We start from the raw sequence: 20,320 nt of genomic DNA, 5'->3' as shown, positions 1-20,320 counted from the left end.
ACCCACGGTCCCACTGAATGTGTGCCCAGCACCACCATGAACATCCTCACCGGGACCACGCGAACGTGTAAACCCCACACAACAACGACATAAAATGATCAGAGAGCATCCAAAGGACTATAAAGATGGAAAAGGGTCTGGAGGGCAAGGTGTGTGAGGAGCAGCTGAGGTCCCTGTGCTTGCTGAGCCCAGAGCAGAGGAGCTGAGCTGAGCTCTCACAGGGAGCGGAGGGGCAGTGCTGAGCTCTGCTCTGTGTGACAGCGACAGGGCCCGGGGAGGGGTAAGGAAAGGGGTAAGGGAAAGGGGCTGCACCAAGGGGCAGTGGGCACAGAACAGGCTGCCCAGGGCAGTGGGTACAGCCCCGAGCTGCCGGAGTTTAAGGAGCGTTCAGACAACACATTCATAGGGTTTGATTTTTGAGTGATGCTGTGCGGAGCCAGAAGTTGGACTCAGATATCCTTGTGGGTTCCCTCCAGCTCAGGATATTGTGTTTCTGTTGAAAGTGCCAGGCACGAGATGAAATCGGTTCATCTCAGCGTGCTGAAGCCTTCAGTGTGTAGGGCACCAAGTGCAGTCTGCTTCTGTAGCGGTTTTGCTCTTCACACCAGCCTGCTGCCCTAGACAAGTGCTGCCTTTCAGTTCCTGCCAGCTCCTGACACAGGAACTGCAGCACAAATGCAATGTGTGATCTCTAATTGGTCATTAACCTTAGATGGGTTGCGTGCCTGTGAAAAACAAACGGCTCATTTACATGCCTTCATAAAATACATTTATGGAAAGTAGAGTAGTAAAAGGAAACTAGAAGTCTTAGGAAAGAATGTGACAAGCAGGTAGGCCATGTTGTAAGACAAATTACAGAGAATCTTATTTAAATGTAAAAGATACAGATTTGGGAGCCACAAGTCTCCCAGCAAAATAAAAACCAACCACTACAAAGGATAAAATATAGAATGCATGTATAGCATGCAGTCACAGAAAAGCACTGAGAAGAGTAATGAGCATAAGAAGTAGAGGATAGAATTTGTGAAGAGACATTAAACATATTCCTTGCCTTAAAAGAAAGATGACAGGTAAAGAAAATATGATAAATATATATATTAAATCCTGATTAAAGTGTGATTATGCACAATTTTTCTTAAAATAAAAAATAGAGTGCAGTGAACAGGATTATCGGATGGGAGAATTAAACAGACAGATGTACTTTTGCACTTTTCCCAAATCACAAAACTGATTGTCACAGGATTTTCTGAATGCTATCAAATTGTTTTGATCCCTTCTGAAACAGAAGTAGATAGAAGATGTAACCTTTCATGTTTTTTATATACTATCATCTCTTAGCATTGGAGACTGACCACTGTCAGAAGCAAGATACTGGAATTAGATCTAACCTAACACTTTCAGATTCAATTAATCTGAATTTTTTATGCAAAAGAAAATAATCACTTTCATTCAGACTTTTTTTTCTCCAGGAGAGAACAATGATTATAATCACATTTTTCTTGTAATACAAATAAGACAGCAGAAGGATTTTAAAGTAAATAACACAGAAATTAATATAAACTGATCAATTAAAAATCATAAACAGGCACAGTACATTCGACTTCACTTTTAAGAATGGAAAAACTCATGAGTTAACATCTAATTTTTTATTAGTATCCTAAGTCCGCTGTGTAGCATGTGCATGTATCTACAAAAATAACACTGAAGAGATTTCTAGGTATTATATGATGAGAGTTTTTTATGACAAGGTCAAGCTGTTGATGGTCTCTAATGACAGACTCAAAGCAGCCTAAATGCAGCATGATAGGACAAGCAGCTCTGAATGTGTAACGAATTATGCTCTTTATCATCAGAGTGAGAAGATGAAATGGAAAATCAAATGCAGATACCTTATTTCTGTCTTTTAAAGAAAGGATTCCAAAATGTTTCTTCAGAAGTCATCCAGGAAAAGCTATAAGAATAAAAAGCATCTAGTCAGAAGACAAATGTAAAAGATTAACTTAGAAAAGATTGAAAAGAGCACTAGAAGACTAAGAAGTGCTATACAGAAAAGACAGAGCAGGAGTCTGAATTTAATTCAAAGCAATTAAATGAAGGCAGTTTCTTAAATAATTCTCTTTTGTATCTCTCTCTTACTTCTCGTGTACTCTCTAATTAGGCCGTAGATAAAAAAGATTGCTGAGGCCAAAATTTTAAAAGGAATTAAACATTTTTATGGACTACAAGAAGACACAGAGTTCTAATTAATCTGAACACATTGTAATATTAAATGTTCATAGTTGTGCCATGTATCTGTCTATTTCTGGGGAAATCTGACAATTTAGAGTTCAGGATGAAACTTAACTTCTCAGACAATTGCAGAATATCTTTAGTTGACAACCACAGCACTTCTTGACACTTTCTCTGCAGCATTTGGAATTGACATCTTCTGGAGGTACAAGGAGTGGAGTGCAGAAGGATAGATGAAGGAGGAGGCTGGCTGGTCCATGCGTGTAGGGAAATAGACACTGCAATCAAAAGCAGCAGATCTTTGGAGGTAAGGAAGTGAACCTAGAGACCTAAGGGAAAAAAAAAAAAAAAAGACAAGGCATAAAGACTGCTGCTTTTCGGACATCAGGCTCAGTGGTCTTTGTCATTAAGCATGAGGACTATATAAGAGAGTTTGATTGAATGAAGATCTGAAACCTATATAAAATTAGCATTTATCCACATAGAACCTTCATACAACTGACAAGTAAATACATCCCTAGTAGGTACTGCTTATGAGTATTGAACTTGCTAAATATTAGCTGAAAAGATTGTCCTGGGGTATAGTAAGAGAACTATCTCCTCTGATGCCAGTAATGGAATGGTCAGGGCAGATGTGGTCTGCTTTCCATCATGGCCATGGACTGTTCTTGGGAGGGAAAAAATGCTCAACCTCAGCTTGCAGCACGGCTGACTAGGGGCTGCTCCTTTCCCTCTTTTCTGCCACTGCTCTCACTTGTGTGTCTTCAAATCAAGGAAAGATGTATGTGCCTGCAAGCCTTCTTTCATGAGAGTGGCAGTTAACTGCCAATGTGAAGAAACTAGAAAAAACAAACAAACAAACAAACAAGAGGGGGAAGGATGCTGAACTATATATATCCCTTAGTCATCATATACATGATCTCCCTCAAAGAAGTTGCATTGTTATCACAAAGATGAAATACATCCCACACACAGAAGAAGGCAACTTCAATAGAATGAAGTGCTACTATGCAGTTTTGGAGAGGTATCTGTATTTTAGAATAATTGTAAAATCAGCATGTTCCAAACTCGTAACTTTTGCAGATAGAGAGTGTTCTGTTTTTTTTTTTTTTTTTTAAGTTCAATTAGAACTATAAAAGAAAATGAGAATGCTCCAAGGACTTGTGAAACTATCCCAATGGGCAGTATTGACATGTGATGTCAAATGCTGACAGATACACGACTCTGCTGACTGAAGGAATTCCATCAACTCCTCATAAACACAACTGACTCTACCTTTACTGAAACTACTCAAGAGAAGGGCCTAGTCATTGTAACAGACAGCTGACTGGAGACTCCTATGTACTGCTCTATCATGCTGATAAGAAAAAATAAAGTACAGGAGCTACAAAACACCATCATATAATATATTAATGATTCATATATGTAATAAAAGTTTATTTGCCATGAATATAATACAATATAGGGAAACAATTGTTTTGAATGTCATTGAAAAAAAGCACTGAGGACTTAGAAAAGCACCTGAAATGTTGGTTTCTTCCACTTTAAGAGGACAAGATAAGAAAATGAAATAGGTATATAACAGTATATTCTGGAAAAATGGGGTCTCAACTTCATCGAGTTAGAATGTTTATAAATGGAAGAATCATTCAAACAAACTGAAAAATAGCAGACTGTTGAGAATATTTTGATACAGACCCACCTTTCTACTGCTCTTCACTAATGACAAGTTATTAGCTTCTAGTAAGAGAGCTTATCAGCCTGTGTCATAAAGAAAAATAATTATTAGGAATAGCAGTAGCTATAGATCATGTGGTGTTTTTTTTTTTCTTCTTGCTATGAGCTCTTGGCATCTTTTTCTTTAATATCTAATAGTACCCCTGTCTGTGATACCATTGTATCTAGGTAACTGAGCTAACCCAGAGTGGAAGAAATGTTCCAACAATGTTATGTATGATTTACTGGCTAATTCATGATTATATGACACATGGTGTTTTTAAGCAGTTAAAATCATTTGCTGTTCACAATTTAATCTACTTTTTCAGAAGAATTGGCTCTTGTAACATGTGGGAATACTGGCATATTTACGACATTAAATAATTCAATTTACTGTTGTCATGTGAGTGCAATCGCCTACCACTGCAATATTTTACTTTAAAATGATGATGTCTCATTGAGAAAAATTGCTACTTTATTTAGTAATAATTGTTATGATTCAGAAACCTGGTAACTGCCTTCTTCTAAAAATAAACGCACTCTTTTCTAAAATAAGGAGAATTCAGCAGTTTTATTTGTAGCTGTGAAAACCTGAAGTAAGTAGACTCTGTTTATCACTGTAGTACTGGAAGCAGAAGTTAGCTGCATAGTTTTTCCTTGTTTCTGTATATATGACATTGTAAAAATAATATATGCATGCTTAGGACTTGATTCTGTGACATTTACCAAGCCCAGATGAACTGGGCATCAAGCCTGCAACATCATGCTGATGAGAATATACTCCCCAAGCCATGTCAGTGAATAAAAGCTCTTCATATGAGTAAGGCTATAAGAATAGACTACAGGAGGCGATAAGGTCAGCTGTGAATTTTGGCTGAGTCAGGGCTGGAGGATAAGGGCCTTATGGATCCTATAAATAGTTCATTGTTAAAAGAGGTCAGATAGAATTCTGAAAGTATTTTGGAAAAAGAAACCAGTGCGTGACTAATGAGATACACCCTCTCTGTTTATTAATGTGGCATTTATTGGAACTGATGTGTATAATAAATTAAAGATATTTTTAGCGTGTGTCAGGGACATGTATTGAGATTTGAGAGACTAATTTGAATGTATTTAAATTGTTGTACTGTATCAAAGGAAAAGTTGTTACAACATACAAATAAGGTGTTAAAAAACTAGTGGTTTCTGTGGATTCCAGTGGAAACAGGAAATCAGGCAAATGGTACAAGAACGGGATTTTGTCATCTAACTTGTAACAGCTAACAGTTAATACTTGGACTGTGCTTATTGTAAGTGGGGAGAAGCATGTGCCCCCATGGACAACTAACCCCATCCCCAGGCCGTGGTTTGGCAGAAATGGATGAAGCCCTAGCTATGCCGCAGCACCGAGAACTGCGCTGCCCCAAGGCCCTTCGCCCAGTGCCAGTGGTTTCTTCCCACTTCTATACAATATTTTTGTGGGTGTGTTTGGTGATATTAGAGAAACCATTCCTCCCACCTTCTGCTTTCTCCCCTTGGGGTTATTTTTCATTTGGATCACTTCTCTGGTCTGGAAGCCATGCCAGCAGTGGCCTGGCAACAGCCAAGAGCAATGCTGGGTGAAAACGACTGTTTCTTTCACCCTGAAAGCTAGAGGAAAATGTTTGTCAACCTCCAGCAAAGGCTCTGAATGTGTTAGGCAGCTATGCCACTTCACTGCTGCCAGTACAGGGAGGTCTCCTATTCTTCTGTTCCCTTCCCTGCTGCCAGCTGCGCATTAACAGTACTTCCTTTTGCAATAACTGGCACTTGTAAAAGCTTTCTGCGATCTGAGACACCTTAAGCACATGGCAGAAAATTAAATCATTAAGTAAAAATCAATAGACTTGGTAGCAAGTAGAGTTGGATCACAGAGGCAGCAGATGTGCAGCAGGGCTGGTAAACATAGAGGTGGAATGACCTGTGGATGAGGGAAGGAGGAAAATAAAAAGCAAGGTGTGGGGGAAAGTCTGACACCCTCCTTTCAAGGCCGTGAGTTGTTAGATCAGCTGCTCATCAAACCACACCCTCAGGGACTCCTTTCAAATTACACCGTGTGTGATCTAATTGCAGGCAGATTTTCTAATTGCAGCCCTGCTTTCTTGTAGGCCTCCAGCTGCATGTGGCTGCTAGGTAGAACTGCAGCTGGAGGGAGTAGGAGGCTCATCCACAGTTACATCGGATTTACAGTATGTGCCCTAAAATAAGTGCCAGTCCTGGGCTGTATAAATTGCTCTTTGGGATTCTTATCTGTCTTCATTAACTACCAGGAGACCAGACAAAGAAGCCACACTATAATCCTATTTTCAAGAAGGCTTAAGATTGGTGGGAAATTCAACCGTTTTTATCCCGTGCTGTCCCTGTTTGTAGTCCCCAGTGTATCTTACCTTTTGAAAGTCTGTGTTAAAAGTTTATTTTATATTTTAAAGTGAACACAACACTGAAAGTAAAAGCATATCTAAAAGCAAATTGGAATTGATATGCTGATAAATGCATTGTTACATCTGTTCCTTAACAGTGATGGATCTGTTGCAGAATATTGACAGTGTTCTCTTACAATGCAAAATGAAGTCAAAACAAAGATCACGAAGAAAAAGCAAGTTTCAAAATGCTACAGATTAAACCTAATGAGGTTGTAGCTGGAAGAATAAACACAGAGCAAATAGTTCCTTCAACAGCTGTTGAGACCATGTGTGTTCACAGAGCTTTCATCAGTGTTAGTAGGGGTTATTCTGTGTGAAGAACAAAGGAGCCTTAGTGCCTGGGCTATGAGGAGAGAGCTGGTGGAAAAAAAAAAAGGCCACTTGGGATATGGCCACAGATTGTGTTAGGCTCTGGTCTGTTTCCCTCCCTCACTTTGAGGAATACCTTAATTGTTTTCAAAGTCTCCTCTACTCGAAACATGTTATTGGTTTGAGCATGTCATTCATTGAATTCAGTTGAACTGTTTAAATAGTACGGTATTGTTCGATAGGAGCATGAATAGCATAACAGAAATTTTATCATTAGTAGTTAGAAGGTTATATCCTATGATTAATTATTAAACAAAGCATAGAAATACATGAAGCACTGCATCTATAATGGATACTGACTGCTGTGAAACTACTCTGTTTTATGCTGATATTTTACGATGAAAGATATTGAGTGAGATGTTCTTCTCATGTGCTGAGATAAAGATGTTCTACTCTACAACTTTTGAATCACAGCTTTAATTCTTAGTATAAAAATACTAATTGTCTCTTATTTCTTTTTCCTAGAGGATTTAATAAATGTATTGACATCTCCTTGAGGAAGCCAACTGATCTATATTTTCTGAGTTCAACTGCTTGAAAACATTCTTCAAGGAAACAACTGTCTAGACAAGATCACAATAAATCCTCTGTTGCACGAGTGGTGGGAAAAGAGGGTGGCCTTGGTAAGCAGTACTTTCAAAAGAAGTTATGAGCTGTTTGCCAGGCTGTCATGAGTTTAAATAATTATTTCAGATATTCATTCTGTCGGTTCCCACTAAGATAAGAAGTCTTAAGTATAATTTCCTGATGTGGAACACATCAATGATTTATGGCTCTGTGTATAGTTTTTTCCTTCTCATTGATAGGCATGAACAAGTCTTTATTCTGCTGAGAGCTGAAAAGCATGTTAGACTGGTTAATGCCAAGTTGGCAGTCAATCATATCAGCCTCACACTTGCTTAAAGGTATGATTTTGTAATTCCTGCCTCATGAACTGTTTGTAAAGTGATGATAGGCACATATGCAATTAGCACAACAACTTTTGCCAGTGGCAGAAAATCCTGATGCAGGTTGCAGTGGGATCAGTAGGGCCACTGTCCCTTGATGATATGTATGCCTATTAATGCTGACTTTATTCAAGAACCACTTCAGCTAAAAGCTCCAGGGAGGTCCTCCCATTAATAGGGAAGGAACAGATTCCTCATTAAAAAGAAAGTAAAAAAAATTAATCTGTCATTTTTTTTCTAAGAGCTTTATTTTTACATCCCTCTACCACGTAATGTTCCATTGGAAGCACCTCCTTTGCCTACGCAAACATTCAGTCTGTCTCTAGAAATCCAAACTAACTGAGTGTGATCATCAGAAAGGGAAACGGAATAGAAATAGAAAGTGAAATTCCTGATTTGGTTTCGCAATGCAAAGAAAAAGGAAGAAAAAGTCAGAAATGGATTATAGCACTATTTTCACTTGGCAGACGTAAGTTTCTTAAAAACAAGAGCTTATCTAGCAAAGCTGATGTTACCAAGACTATATCAGGACCTCTGTCTTAATGCAAAGCTCACTGAGGAAAACATCAAGGGTTATTTTTTTGATGTTTATGGGTTTTGTGTCAAGCTTTTAATTTTCTGTACGTAGGCTGAAGTGCAGTGTGTGATACCACTGTAACTTGAAGTGCACTGAATGAGTCAGTTTTGTGGTTTCCAAGGAATGTGGTGTGCTTCGAGGAATTTAGTCTGGATATTTGGTCCTGCAGATACGGCCTATAATATGTATGGCCAGATTGCCAGTACAGGAAATCACAAGTTTTATATAATGAGATCTGAAGCTGTGAATTATCTTTTACAGTTGCAAAGGAAATAGATATTTGCATTGAACGTTAAAGGTGGAAGTGAGAAAACAAAGCATCAGATAACAAGGGGAACATTGGAAGAGGAAGAAGCTCAATCCCAGTTAAAAGTATTTGGCACTATTCAGGTGACAGCTGCTGCAGCAAACACTCAGTGATTATGCTGAGGAGAAAGAGCACATTTAGCTTCCTTTGTGGCATTGCAAATTCTCATGCAAGATAACTTGCTTGGTCTGCCCCAACCTAAAATCTGCAACTGTCTGTTGTTTCTTGAAAGATGGGTTAACTTTTACATGTGAGTAATTAGGCACTCTGGGTTTCACTTTCAGGTTAATGCCAGCATGAGTTGTCAGCATTTTTTGATCTTTTCTATAAAATTTTTACAATGTTACATCAGAAACTGCATTAATTTCTGAATATATTTTCATGAACTGAATGCAGACACGGTATCCTAATCTACATCATTACTGTAAATTATAATGACAAAGTTAAGCTCTCAAAAATAGGAAATTGCCAAAAAACATTGTTCATACTAGGTATCTCTTGCTGAAATATCATTCATCTTGAAGTATACAATTCTTGGTCCTTAAGATTTCACTTTCATTTTGTTCAGAGTGGATTGTGTTTCAGAAATGAAAAAAAAGACGTAACAAATGAGACTGTTTTCTGAACTAAAAGTGATTTTATTGTCTTTTTTTTCCATATACAGTTTCATATTTTTTTATTTTTTATTTTTAGGAAGAACAGCTAATTACTCCATGGAATCAAAATGATGTTCCCAAGGGTCTTGAAGAGTCACAAGGAAAACTCTATCACTGGAAAACAAAAAAAGCTTGGTAGAAGTAATATCATGCCTTTTTATATGGACAAGTCACTGGAAAATAGCAGGTTTCAAATAATTTACTAATCAACAGACAAACTCAAGAATCCCAACTTAATTTCTGGGAGGACTGTGTGACTTCAGTTCTAAACAGCTCATAAGCCTTTGCCTTGTTTTTCCAGATTCTTCTGTTTTGGCCCCTTGCTCCTATCAATTCCTTCAGCTCCTGTTGATCCCACCTTCCCCATCTCTATGTGGTTGCTTTTCTCATGTTTCTCTAGCTCTGAAGCCTGACAGTCATTTATCACTTCATCCCTTCCTGTTTCTCTAATCTTTTCATCTGTCAAGCTACTGTTTCTTCCTTTGTCTTACTGCAAAGATAGGGTAATTTCTGACAGCACTTCTCTTGGGTTCAGAGACAAACATCAAAGATGCTTCCAAGTTTCCCGGACAGTGCGATGGAGTGAGGTCTTACTCCATCCCAGCAGTCTCAAGAAATAATATGTATTAACCTTAGGGAGATAATACAAATATTAGTCATACAAAAATAATGAAGAGCACATCCTTTGCAGTGAGAATGCAGACTGCAGAAATTTTGTTTTAAATATCTCAGCAAGAAAGGTTTGTCCTTTCACACCTGACTATGAAGCCTTGTATAAACTCTTACAGCAGTTTTCCTGAGTAAGGACTGTGGAAGCACCAACCATAAGTGAATGGATCTCTTCTACACCCAATTGTTTGTATAGCTACTCACCTGCTTATATCATATGAGAACATTTTTCTTTGTCTTTTATCACGTTTTCTTTGTCCTCTGTATCATGTTGACCAGCTTAAGTTCAATGGTGCACACAGCAGTTACTCTGGTTAACTCCTGCTCAAAGTTTTACATACTGTGCACATACTTCAGAAGAACAGCATCATCATTAAGGAATAATTTATTCATCAGCTTTGTGGGCTTTCTTTTGAGAACTGTACTGATAGGGTTGATTTTGAAACAAAAGCACAGTGACAGTTGTTCTTTTTTACCTTTTTTTTTTTAATTAGATAGCAACAAAGAATCATCAAACTGGGGAGTTCTAGTTCATTTTCTTTTTTTTTCCCCCTTTCACATTTGGAGAGATGCTTATCCACCTCCATGTTTTCTGCTCTATAGTAGGACAATGTAAAATCCTGCTACTGGGCCTCATCCTAGCCTTCACTGAACTCTCAGGGCACAGAAAATTTTCTCCATGTGAAAATTTTCCTTTTTGCACATAGTTAGAGAATCAGTCATTTATTAGGCTTGGCTTCCCTCTTGTGCTTGCTTCTCTTTTTGAATCAACTCAAAATGTTTTTGCATTGACTCTAAATAGTCATAATAATGAGTTATCCCTACCTTATCTCTTAGAAAAAGCATCAGTTTGGGATCTTATCTCTGTTCTCTGCTTCTACCTTTAAAACAAACATACCACTCAAAATCTATTTCAAAACAGAGAAAACATCAGCTGAAATTCTTGCACAATCGCTTGATCCAATGAGATTTAAGAAAAAAACTGATCCTGAAACTTGTGATAGCATTGTAAAAGTCATCAGTAGTTTGTGAGAAAGCAAGTCTGCTTTGCGTTGGAGTGACAACTTGCTTCTCATCTGCGCTTGGCTGACATACCTCACTCTGGCCTTTATATAGCTCTCAAGCTTAGCAATGAGGGTAAAAACTCGTCACTGGTTGTTAGAACTGGCTGAAGCTGCTCTGTCCTCGCAGCACAGCGGTTTGGTAAGTGCTACTACAGCCTGTCCACATTCGTGCCACTTTTAGCTGCTGACATCAGCGCGCGTCAGAAGGGAAATGGTAATTACAGGCAGGCTATAGATAGCCATGGACAGCATCTTATCAGTGCTGCAAGTATTTTCAAATGCTAAAATAAAAAAGCAGAAAACACCAAAGCGAACAAAAACCCAACAACACAACTTGAAGATCCTGAGGATCTCACTGAGCTCTGCTGTTTTGAGTTGGATGGAAGGTAGGATCAGGCTAGGCCTGCTCTCAGGGGGCATCCCAAGTTTAGTAGTTGGGTAGGGATAGTGATAGGAGAATGGTTGGACTAGATGATCTTGTATGTCCTTTCCAACCTTATGAACGTATAAGTTCTGAGAGGCTCCATCAAACCCATTCGTACCCAACAACGCAACAGCAGAGCGCTGCTCCCCCAGCTGACGGAGGCTAACCCGCCTCTAACGGGACCTGCACCACCGCCCCGACTGAGGGGGGCGGGACCGCGCTCAGCCACTGTGCGCGGGCGCCGGCTGATGGACATCGGCCACGCCCAATAGGCGCCGGCGGGCCCGAGGGGCCTGCCCATGGCGGAGGCCGCCCTGCAGCAGCCGGCGCGTTGCGGAGGGCAGCCATGCTGCTTCACCTGGCGGCCGAGTTTGACCTGCAGAGGGATGTGGTGCCCTGGCTGGCGGCGCGAGGTTGGGCTCTAGGTAACGCTGCGCTGGCGGGCGCGGGGCAGCGCTGAGGAGAGCCCGCTCGTTCCCTTCCTCCGCTCCGAGCCGCCTCCGTGTGCGCGCGGAGAAGCCGGGCCGGGCGCGAGTCCCCGCGGGCGGCTCTCAGTGCGGCCTCCGCGCTCCTTCCTCCGGGGCCGGGCCGCCTCGAGGCCGCGGGGGGACGGGGAAATAGCGGTGCCGAGCGGCCGCCCCGAGCTGTGCGGGCTGTGCCCCCGCGTCGCCGCGGGCGCCCTCAGAGCCCTTCTCGCATCCGAAGGAGCCTCTGTTGCTCCTCGCAGATCGATTGGTTCTTCACGCGCAGCCCTTTTGGTTTTTTCTTACCTCTTTGTTCCCGACAGAGTTTTAGTGTGACTCTTTTTTCTACCCCGCAGCCCTTTTGGGGAAAGAAAGGAGAAAAAAACCTGACAACAACGCAAAAAAAAACCATACAGGCGAAAATAAAACAACGAAAACCCCACTTCTGTGTATGTGGTAAATAACTGCTAGTTAATACCAGGCGAGGTGCTGGATGTCCCAGCAGGATTGGAAAAAGAACAACTCCACCGTGTTCTTGGCCCTGTGGTATTGTGCTCGTGTTTGTGCTCGTTTGTCTGCAAGGAAGCTGCTCAAGTTCTGCTTTTGAGACTGCTGGGAACCTTCATTGAAACGTAGTTTTGAATGCCATAATAACTGTGGCTGCAGTAGGAGCACGGGGTGGTTGTGCACTGTGTCCAAGAAACGTTGGTTGTTTTTAGTTAACTAACTTATCTCCCTCTTTAAGAGGCTGCTGTTCAGCTATAAGTCAGAACACCAGCTCATTGGCTTCATAAACCAAGTCTCTACTCACACTGCCAGCTACAAAATCTGTTAACATTTATTTCACGAGTACCAGAAAGTTCACTGAGGAGCTGTGAGGTGTAGGGTTTCAGCTGAAGGGCGTTGAGGTAAAATTCGGAAAACCTATGTAATCAATCTCTGTGTTCCCTGTGGAGCTAGTAGGAAGGTGCTCACCTGTGCTTGGGGAAGGGACAGTTTTTCTTCAGTGAATGCACCCAGGGGAGATTCAGATTGGATGTTAGGAAATACTTCTCCAAAAGAGTGGTCAGGTGCTGGAATGGGCTGCCCAGGTGGGTGGTGGGAGTCACCGACCCTGGGGGTATTCAGGGAACATTCAGACATTGTGCTGAAGGATATGGTTTAGTGAGAACTGTTGATGGTAGGCGGGCAGTTGGACTGGATGATCTTATAGGTCTTTTCCAACCTTGGTGATACTGTGATTCTATACCTGATAATACAGAATCAGAATTTGGATTGGAAGGTGTGTCTGATCCAGTACTAACTTTCTGCATTGCATGTTAACTTCTGTTTGTGTATACTTTTTCTTTCTCCTGAATATGAGGCAGATGTATTAGGAATGTGTACATGGGAGGTTGGAAACTTTAAAGATTGCTTTAAACATCAGAGAAATACAAATATTCAGAAAGCAAGTCATTTTTAGGTGTCCTGACCCTTTAGCTTTTCTGTCAATGGTTTCAGATATTACAGTTCTGTGTATTTACTATTTTATTTCCTGAAGACTTGAAAGCCCTTTGATAGTGTGTGAGAATTCCTACTGGCGTGAGAGCTGGGAGTAGCTGCAGACAGAGAGGGGAGTGGTAGGTGAAGACAACCAGCCTAGCTCTCTTAATACCTCTCATTTTTGTCTGATTTTCATATAATGGCTTTCAGGAAATCAAAACACATTCTCTTGAGTATGTCGATAAGCGTTGTTTTCTGGGCAGGCAGGTTTGGTTGGCTTTGTTTGCAGTTCATCTACTAGGTGAAGCTGTGAGATGAGGAAGAAGTTCTACATGCAAAGCTTTACTGCAGGACTTTCCCAAGGTGGGGATGGTTGCCACTTCTTTGCTTACATATTCCCACAGACAGTGTTCAGTGACATGTAATTCATATCAAACACCAAGCCAGTAGGAAGTGATGCATGGTTAAGTATAGGCTGAGGATTTTCTCTGTCCTCCCACATCAAAATTATTCATCTCTGATAGTGTTTCTGAACAGTTCTTTTTTCTTACCACCACAATCTGTACTGGCAAGGTTCGTAGTATCAGGCTTGTGAAACTAAATTTCACACTGCTTTCTCCGGTCAAGGCTTTGTGGTAAGTGCAAGGTAACACTTGCCAAGAGTTGCAGAGCATTCTTCTTGATCATACTTAAACGCTACCTTTATCTTAAAATGGAGGCCAGTCATGCAGCTCTCAGGCTTATTAAGAGCAAAATTTCTTCTTTAAATATAAGTTCCATCCAAGCTAAACACACTTTTGGTGATGACTGTGATTAGAAAACAAAACAGAATTGGGAAAAGATGCACTTCTGTCATCTGTGGCATGATATTTTAATTTTTTTCCTCCCCAAGTGTTTCTCTTGTCCTGCATTGCTTAATTCCTTTGTATGTTGCATGTGTATATAGTTTGGTGTCGTGGCTCTTGTTTTTGTTGTAGAGCTGATCTCTGATGATGTAGTTTATTTCTAGGCATAACATAGGGAGCAGGGGCAGCTGACACTTTTCCTCATGCTCCATTTATCTCCATGTAGTGTTCTGAGGTCCCTTTTGTTTTGGAGTTTATGGGAGTTAAATCATAGTGTAAGAAATATTTGATCTGTTTTTTCAAAAGGTAGTGTTTTTTGGCATGCACAAGTGCACATTTGTAAAAATGTACATAACGTCTTTGCTTAAAATGTGTCTGTGTATGAGGAACTAACTCAAGTGGAAATCTTGTGCCTTTTGTTATAATTTCAGATACTTCGGAGAATTCATCAGCACTTTACATTGTAAATGTTGAAAGAAATGGAAAAATTATTTATACCTGGAAGGTGAGTCTGTCTTGGTGCTTTATGAAGGTGTTCCTAGGAGTATTGCGAAGGGTTTGCCTATACTTACTGGAGTCCTTGCACATCAGGTTTTTTTTTTTTCTTGCAACAAGAACTAGAATGTGAAAACTTGTCTGATTGCAACTAATGGGAAAATACCCATCTCTGCTTCAGGCAAACATGAAAAGTAATTAAGTGGAGAGTAAAGCGCTGACCTGATCAGGTTATAGGGTTTTTGCTGTTGATTTTTTGGGGCTGAAATCTCTCCTTCAGTGAAAAGCTGTTTCCTTAACAGAGAAATGCTTCATAAGCAGCATATTCTTTCACCCTGAGAGTTTCTTAGGGAAGTTTGACTGCTAGATCATGTGCACTGCTTCAATTAAATATTCAGTCCTAAATATTCAGTGTATATTTTAAGATGCCATATTTGTCTCTCCAGCTTACCTAGTGTTAAGGGAAGAGGTGAGGCCTTCGTCAAGGTATAACAGACTGTAACTGTGGGTGGATGTTTCCTTTAGTACAGGCATAGTGAGGAGAGTCTGCAAGACAGCAGTAATCATAAAAAAATACTAAAGAAAGTGTGAAGTTTTGCAATGGTTGAAGTTCTAAAAAGATGTAAAGTGACCATCTAGCTCTCTACAGGAGATCTGTGTATGTGTGGTGTTGCTGCTTTCCAATGCCAGTGGAATCTCACACTAAGCTTTGAGTATCTCCTTCCTTTCTTGTCCTTTCAACAGAAGAGTCCAACTGCCCTGAGTGTTGTTTGGTCTTTTGCAGCTGACAAAAGGGATGAGATGTAGCTTGACACTCCATCTCAATGTGGGTGTCTGCTTGTGTGCTAGTGTTTGAGCTGCCATTGTAGTTGGTGATGAAAACTGGAATTTAGAGAAATGGCCACATGTAGCATCCCACCTCCCACAGCCTTTGTGAGAAGCTGTATGAGGTGGAGGAGGCAGGCAAATATTCTCTAGACTGCATTGACTGAATTGGACAAAGAGGATTCAAATGTGTAAACTTAGTTCCCTGAATCTGAAAGTGAAGTCCTCACAAGGAGTTACACATTCACTGTAGTTTCCTGATTTGAGGAATAAAGTGATCTCTGCATCCTGTGTGATATGGGTGGCTGGATGAGGAAGTCCCATAGCTAAAGGTAGCAAAGTGCACAGCTCTGCTGCAGTTGTTACCACTCATATATCAGCCCGAAGGAGGTGCTGCTGTTTACTTCTTTTCCTCTTCTTTTACTGCATTATGTGGTCAGAGCTTTCTCTTCCTAAGTGGATCAGCCAGCAGAAGAGCCAGCATCTAGGTTCTTCCTCTATTGAGAAGATTCTTGACATCGTTTATTTGCTTCTTCTGTAAGCGTGGTCTGTTGGTAGTTTTTTTACACATGGTGTGGGTGAGCTGAGATACATCCTGGAGTGTTCTCACAAAGAATAAATGTATTTTAAGGCAGTGCTGCATTAAGTATGTGATACTTCTCACAGAGGAATTTGTTCATAGCATGTGATACACATTTGTGTCTTTCATCAGTACAAATTCTGCTCATCAGCTGAAAGAGTTGGTACCCATTTAGATGCTATTGATGTTGGTGGCAATGAGGACATCCTGAGTTGTCTGCCTGCCCCAAAGCTCAGGTCGGTCTAGGCTGTGTGGCTTGTGTGTTGGTGGGAGTGCACGTGTAGCAGCCCAGGCTGTAGCTGCATAGCTCTCAGGCAGTTACTGGAACAGATGGGGACCTGGTTTATCTTTCTGCAGCCGTTCCTTCTGTTTCCCTAAACTTAGTTTGGAGAAATCACTATTACTGTAACTACTACTTCTGGCAAACTACACGTCTTACTCAGTTCCTGAGTGCAGTTCAACCTCTCTCTTTTTTTTTTCTCTCCCCCCTTTCTATAAACTATTTATAACTCATGAGCTACCACTGTTGCAAGAACAGCTATATGTGATCCTTTCCTCTAGGTTTTGTAGCAGCAAACTTTATCAGTACATTGTTGGTGAGGAGAGAGCACAGGCAAGGATGTAAACTAGACAAAGCTGCCCTGACTTGTCTCCTAATAAACACAAATGGAAAACAACCTTTACAAAATAGAGGAAAACCAAGTGCATTCCCCTAAAACCAGGAAAAGGTGGAGAATGAGCTTCATTGTCAAGCGTGTTTTGAAGTTTTGCATGATACCATAGATATAAAGTGTCTCTCTTTCCTGATGTTGAAAGTTGGCTTAAGGAAAGATATTTATAACGGATATGCTTCTGTTTTGCAAAGCTGTAGCAAAAATCTTTGCAGAGAAGATGGTAACAAGTATATTAGATTATGCACAGAAGTGAGCACTGACATAGTGCTACTACCAATCTTGTGAAGTATCTTTCAGCAGCTAAGTACAGTGAGTAAGAGTTTCAGGCACTTTGGAAAGAATGGCTGTTTGTGAAATCACTTGCTTAATATTGAGTTAGTAGGCCTGAGGCTTGCATCCTAGCATAAAGACATTTTGTTTTCCTTGTTTAAATTAGAAGTCAGAGAATTTTGTAATTGCCACAGCAGTAATGAGATACTGGCAACTAGACCTTTGAGAAAGAGAGTACTCACGCTTTTGTTTTAACATCACAAAACAAGATGCCATGGCTTTGTAAATAACCATAGATTTCTGCTCTCTCCCCCTACCCCTCAAGCAGTACTTAAATACAAAGATATTTACTGTTTGAGTACAAGGCTATGTAGATGGATGCAATTTCAGTTTAGTGCATGTACCTAGGGTACACAAATGAATTTCAGCTTAATTTGAAATAAAAAAATAAATTCTGCCCTGCAGTATACATTCTAAATTAAAACATAGTTTGAAAATTTGAAGCATGGCAGATAGTACCAGGAAGAAAGTTGTCTTCTGTAAAGCCTTAGGAGCGTCTAAAAGAAAATCGTCACGTCTTTACCAAAAAGCAGCAGGTTAATGGTGTAATTTGAGCTTGTGAAATATATTTAGCCTGTCCAGAAACAGACTTGTGCTGGTCAGCGTACCAGGTTTAAGGCTTTTGTTGCCATTGTTTCCTAAGGTAGAGCTGAAATCATTTTCCAGCCTGCATCTAGATCACTGGAAGCTCTGTGTGATGATGTTTCTGTGCCCCATTTTGGAGCAATGACCCAAGTGATGTTTGGATTCCCAGCCTACAGTCTTCCTGAGGCCAGCATAGTTTGTGGTGAATGGTTTGGCTCTGTGACTGATGCCACGCTCAGGGTTTGGGTTCTTTGACATCAGATGCACCTTTTAAAGACCAAGCATGTTGATGCTGTGTAGGGCATGCTTCACCAGCTGTGATCATCTTTAAGTTCCCTTCCAACTCTAGGCATCCTGTGATCCCTATGGCTATCTCTTCCTTGCCATACTGCCTATAACTAAAAACAGCTGAGAACCAAAGTAAAGATAGGGGCATGTGGTATATGGCGCAGCTCATGGGCAGTGGGTTGGCTGTTTCAGCTTTCTCATGTTAATTCTAAAACAGGAAAAAAAAAGTCATTGTTTTTGTTCCTCTTCTTGGAATGAGATAATCAACAGCAAGGGAAGTGTAAGTGAACATGTGTCAGTGAAAGGGGAGAAAAAAGAGAGGAGTGTGAAAAAAAATCACAAAAAAAATTGTGTTTGAGTTTGTATATGCATTGTTAGTGTTAATTTGCTTTCATCCATAGGGAAATCAGAGAAATACCCATATTGGATTGTATGACCTTCAAACTAAAGAAAATGAGGTGAGACTTGTACTTTTACCTGGTGAGAACAATACTATAGTATTTTAGGTTTTGATGCATTACAACACAGTATGTTATGTCTGTAAGGAATTACAGGTTTATCTGAAACAGGAGAGACCAAGAAGGTTCTGAAATTATGTTCAGTATTATTAAGATTAAAGAACCTCTGAAGGACTTGGGAACAGTACAGTGTCATGCCTTGAGTCTTTATTTCTGTATAACTAATTGAAGACCTTACTTTGAGCATGTGTCCTTAAAAGTGAACATTTTTCTGTTTTGTTACGTGTACTCTTCAGACTGCCCAGTGCTTCCATTTATGATAAATGGTTCTCAAATGTAGGGTTCAGTGGCTAGAACCATGATGATGGTCCCTTGCAGATGTCCCTGTAACTGTATGAAGTAGGTGAAATTTCATAGTGTTGTAAAAGTTTGCTGTGCAGCTCCAGTGGCAACATGGAGCTCGGAAGAACTTGTAAGAAACAATGAAATGAGAAAAAGAAGTGGTACAAAAGAGGTTTAAAATGTGGTTCTTCTGGCCTTGGAATTATTTGCTTTTGAATTAAAAAGGATGAACTGGTCAGCAGTGTTTTCCCAGGGAAGAGTAATTAAAAGATTTTCTTTATACAGTTAAAATATAATTTATCATTAATATCTTTCTCTATAGCATCTCTATATGTTTGAGAAAGATCTACGCATAATCAGTTGCTCAATCAACAGTGAAAGGACGTTATTGGGTAAATATGTTTCATCTTTTTTTGTCATGTCAGAGATGATTTAGTTTAGCAGCATGTTGCATTTGTGTCTGGAATTACTTTAATTTGTTCTGAACCATGTGTTGCTTGCAGAAGTCGGTGCATTTGAATGGATGCATCACCAAAGAATATAGTGGCTGTACAATCAGTAGAGCTGCTGATTTTGCTGTTTTGTTGAAACAGAAATCTAAAATACCATTCACTTACTTTCCTTACTTGCCTCCTACATGTAGTGGAGCTCCTATTGGTCATTTAAATCGTGGGGTTTTTTTGGTAAAAGTTTTGTGATGTTTGTTCTTCAAGACTGTTCAATAAGATTAATAGTAGACATGCATGGTTGCTGTGTGTTTTCTTTTGCTTAGCTGTCAGCTTCCATCAGTATACAGAGGAAGAAAGAGTGACTCAGCTATTACAGTCAGGTACTGCAAGTACAGTTTTAAACAGAAGCATTTTTTTTCCTTACTTTAAAACTGTATATTATAAGAAAAGAAAGTTATGTAAAACATGTTCTTTTTGCAGTGTCCAAGTATTTAACCTTGTTAATTGAAATTCATCCCATTAATAATGTGAGAGTCCTAAAGGCTGTGGATAGCTGTGTTCGAGTGCAGGTAAATCATTCAAATAATCTAAATGCAAACTTTTAAAGTTCACTATGCAAAAGTGATTGAGTGCAGAAATGTCTCATGTTTCTTGGTGCTGTTACAGAGATAGTGTGCCAATGTTTTCATAAATTTGAAAAGATGAGAAATGTCATAAAATGTTTGAGATAGAACATTTCTTTTAATGTGGAGCCTACTTCTTTTTTTGTATCTCTCTCTCCAATTCATCTACACCTTCAATAATAGTGATAACTCGTAGTCTGTAATAATAGATCTTATTAATTGAATATCTTGCATGCACTTGACTTTATTTAAACATATATAACAGTTTGACTAAATAAGTATTTTAGATGAGTGTTGTAAACAACGTTGGTTATTTACTTACTTCTGTAAAACTTCCTGTATAGTTTCTTTATCCAGTGGAAGGCAGAAATACTTCTACAGAAAGTCATCTTTTGCTCGTTTCTGAAGATAAATGTGAGTTAATATTTTGAGAGTACACTGTCATTTTTTTTTCGCTTTAAAGTGATTATCATTATTTCTT

General features: G+C 39.8%; 1 protein-coding gene across 7 annotated transcripts in view; it reads left to right on the top strand.

Annotated features, from left to right (window-relative positions):
* The window catches only part of GSAP (gamma-secretase activating protein), a 416,138-nt gene that overhangs the window by 361,579 nt on the left and 34,239 nt on the right, over nt 1–20,320 (top strand). For 2 of the 7 annotated variants that reach the window (XR_010622589.1, XM_065743679.1), the window contains exons 1-7: nt 11,703–11,824; nt 14,622–14,695; nt 18,369–18,425; nt 19,090–19,159; nt 19,540–19,596; nt 19,697–19,785; nt 20,184–20,253. Coding sequence is in view for 6 of the 7 variants with exons in the window: in XM_065743679.1 (XP_065599751.1) it covers nt 11,746–11,824; nt 14,622–14,695; nt 18,369–18,425; nt 19,090–19,159; nt 19,540–19,596; nt 19,697–19,785; nt 20,184–20,253 (496 nt within the window). In the remaining variant the exon portion in view is untranslated. Of the gene's footprint in view, nt 1–11,702; nt 11,825–14,621; nt 14,696–14,852; nt 14,880–15,263; nt 15,399–18,368; nt 18,426–19,037; nt 19,160–19,539; nt 19,597–19,696; nt 19,786–20,183; nt 20,254–20,320 lie in introns of those variants that run through there. The other 5 variants (XM_065743680.1, XM_065743681.1, XM_065743683.1 and 2 more) reach the window with 5 other exon arrangements.

This window comes from Cyrtonyx montezumae, unplaced genomic scaffold (assembly GCF_038088225.1).
Source record: "Cyrtonyx montezumae isolate F1298 unplaced genomic scaffold, pur_monq_1.0 scaffold_3, whole genome shotgun sequence".
In the NCBI taxonomy this organism is placed as follows: domain Eukaryota; kingdom Metazoa; phylum Chordata; class Aves; order Galliformes; family Odontophoridae; genus Cyrtonyx; species Cyrtonyx montezumae.
The sequence above is the reverse complement of the archived record's forward strand: the minus strand, read 5'-3'. Positions and strand labels throughout refer to the sequence as shown.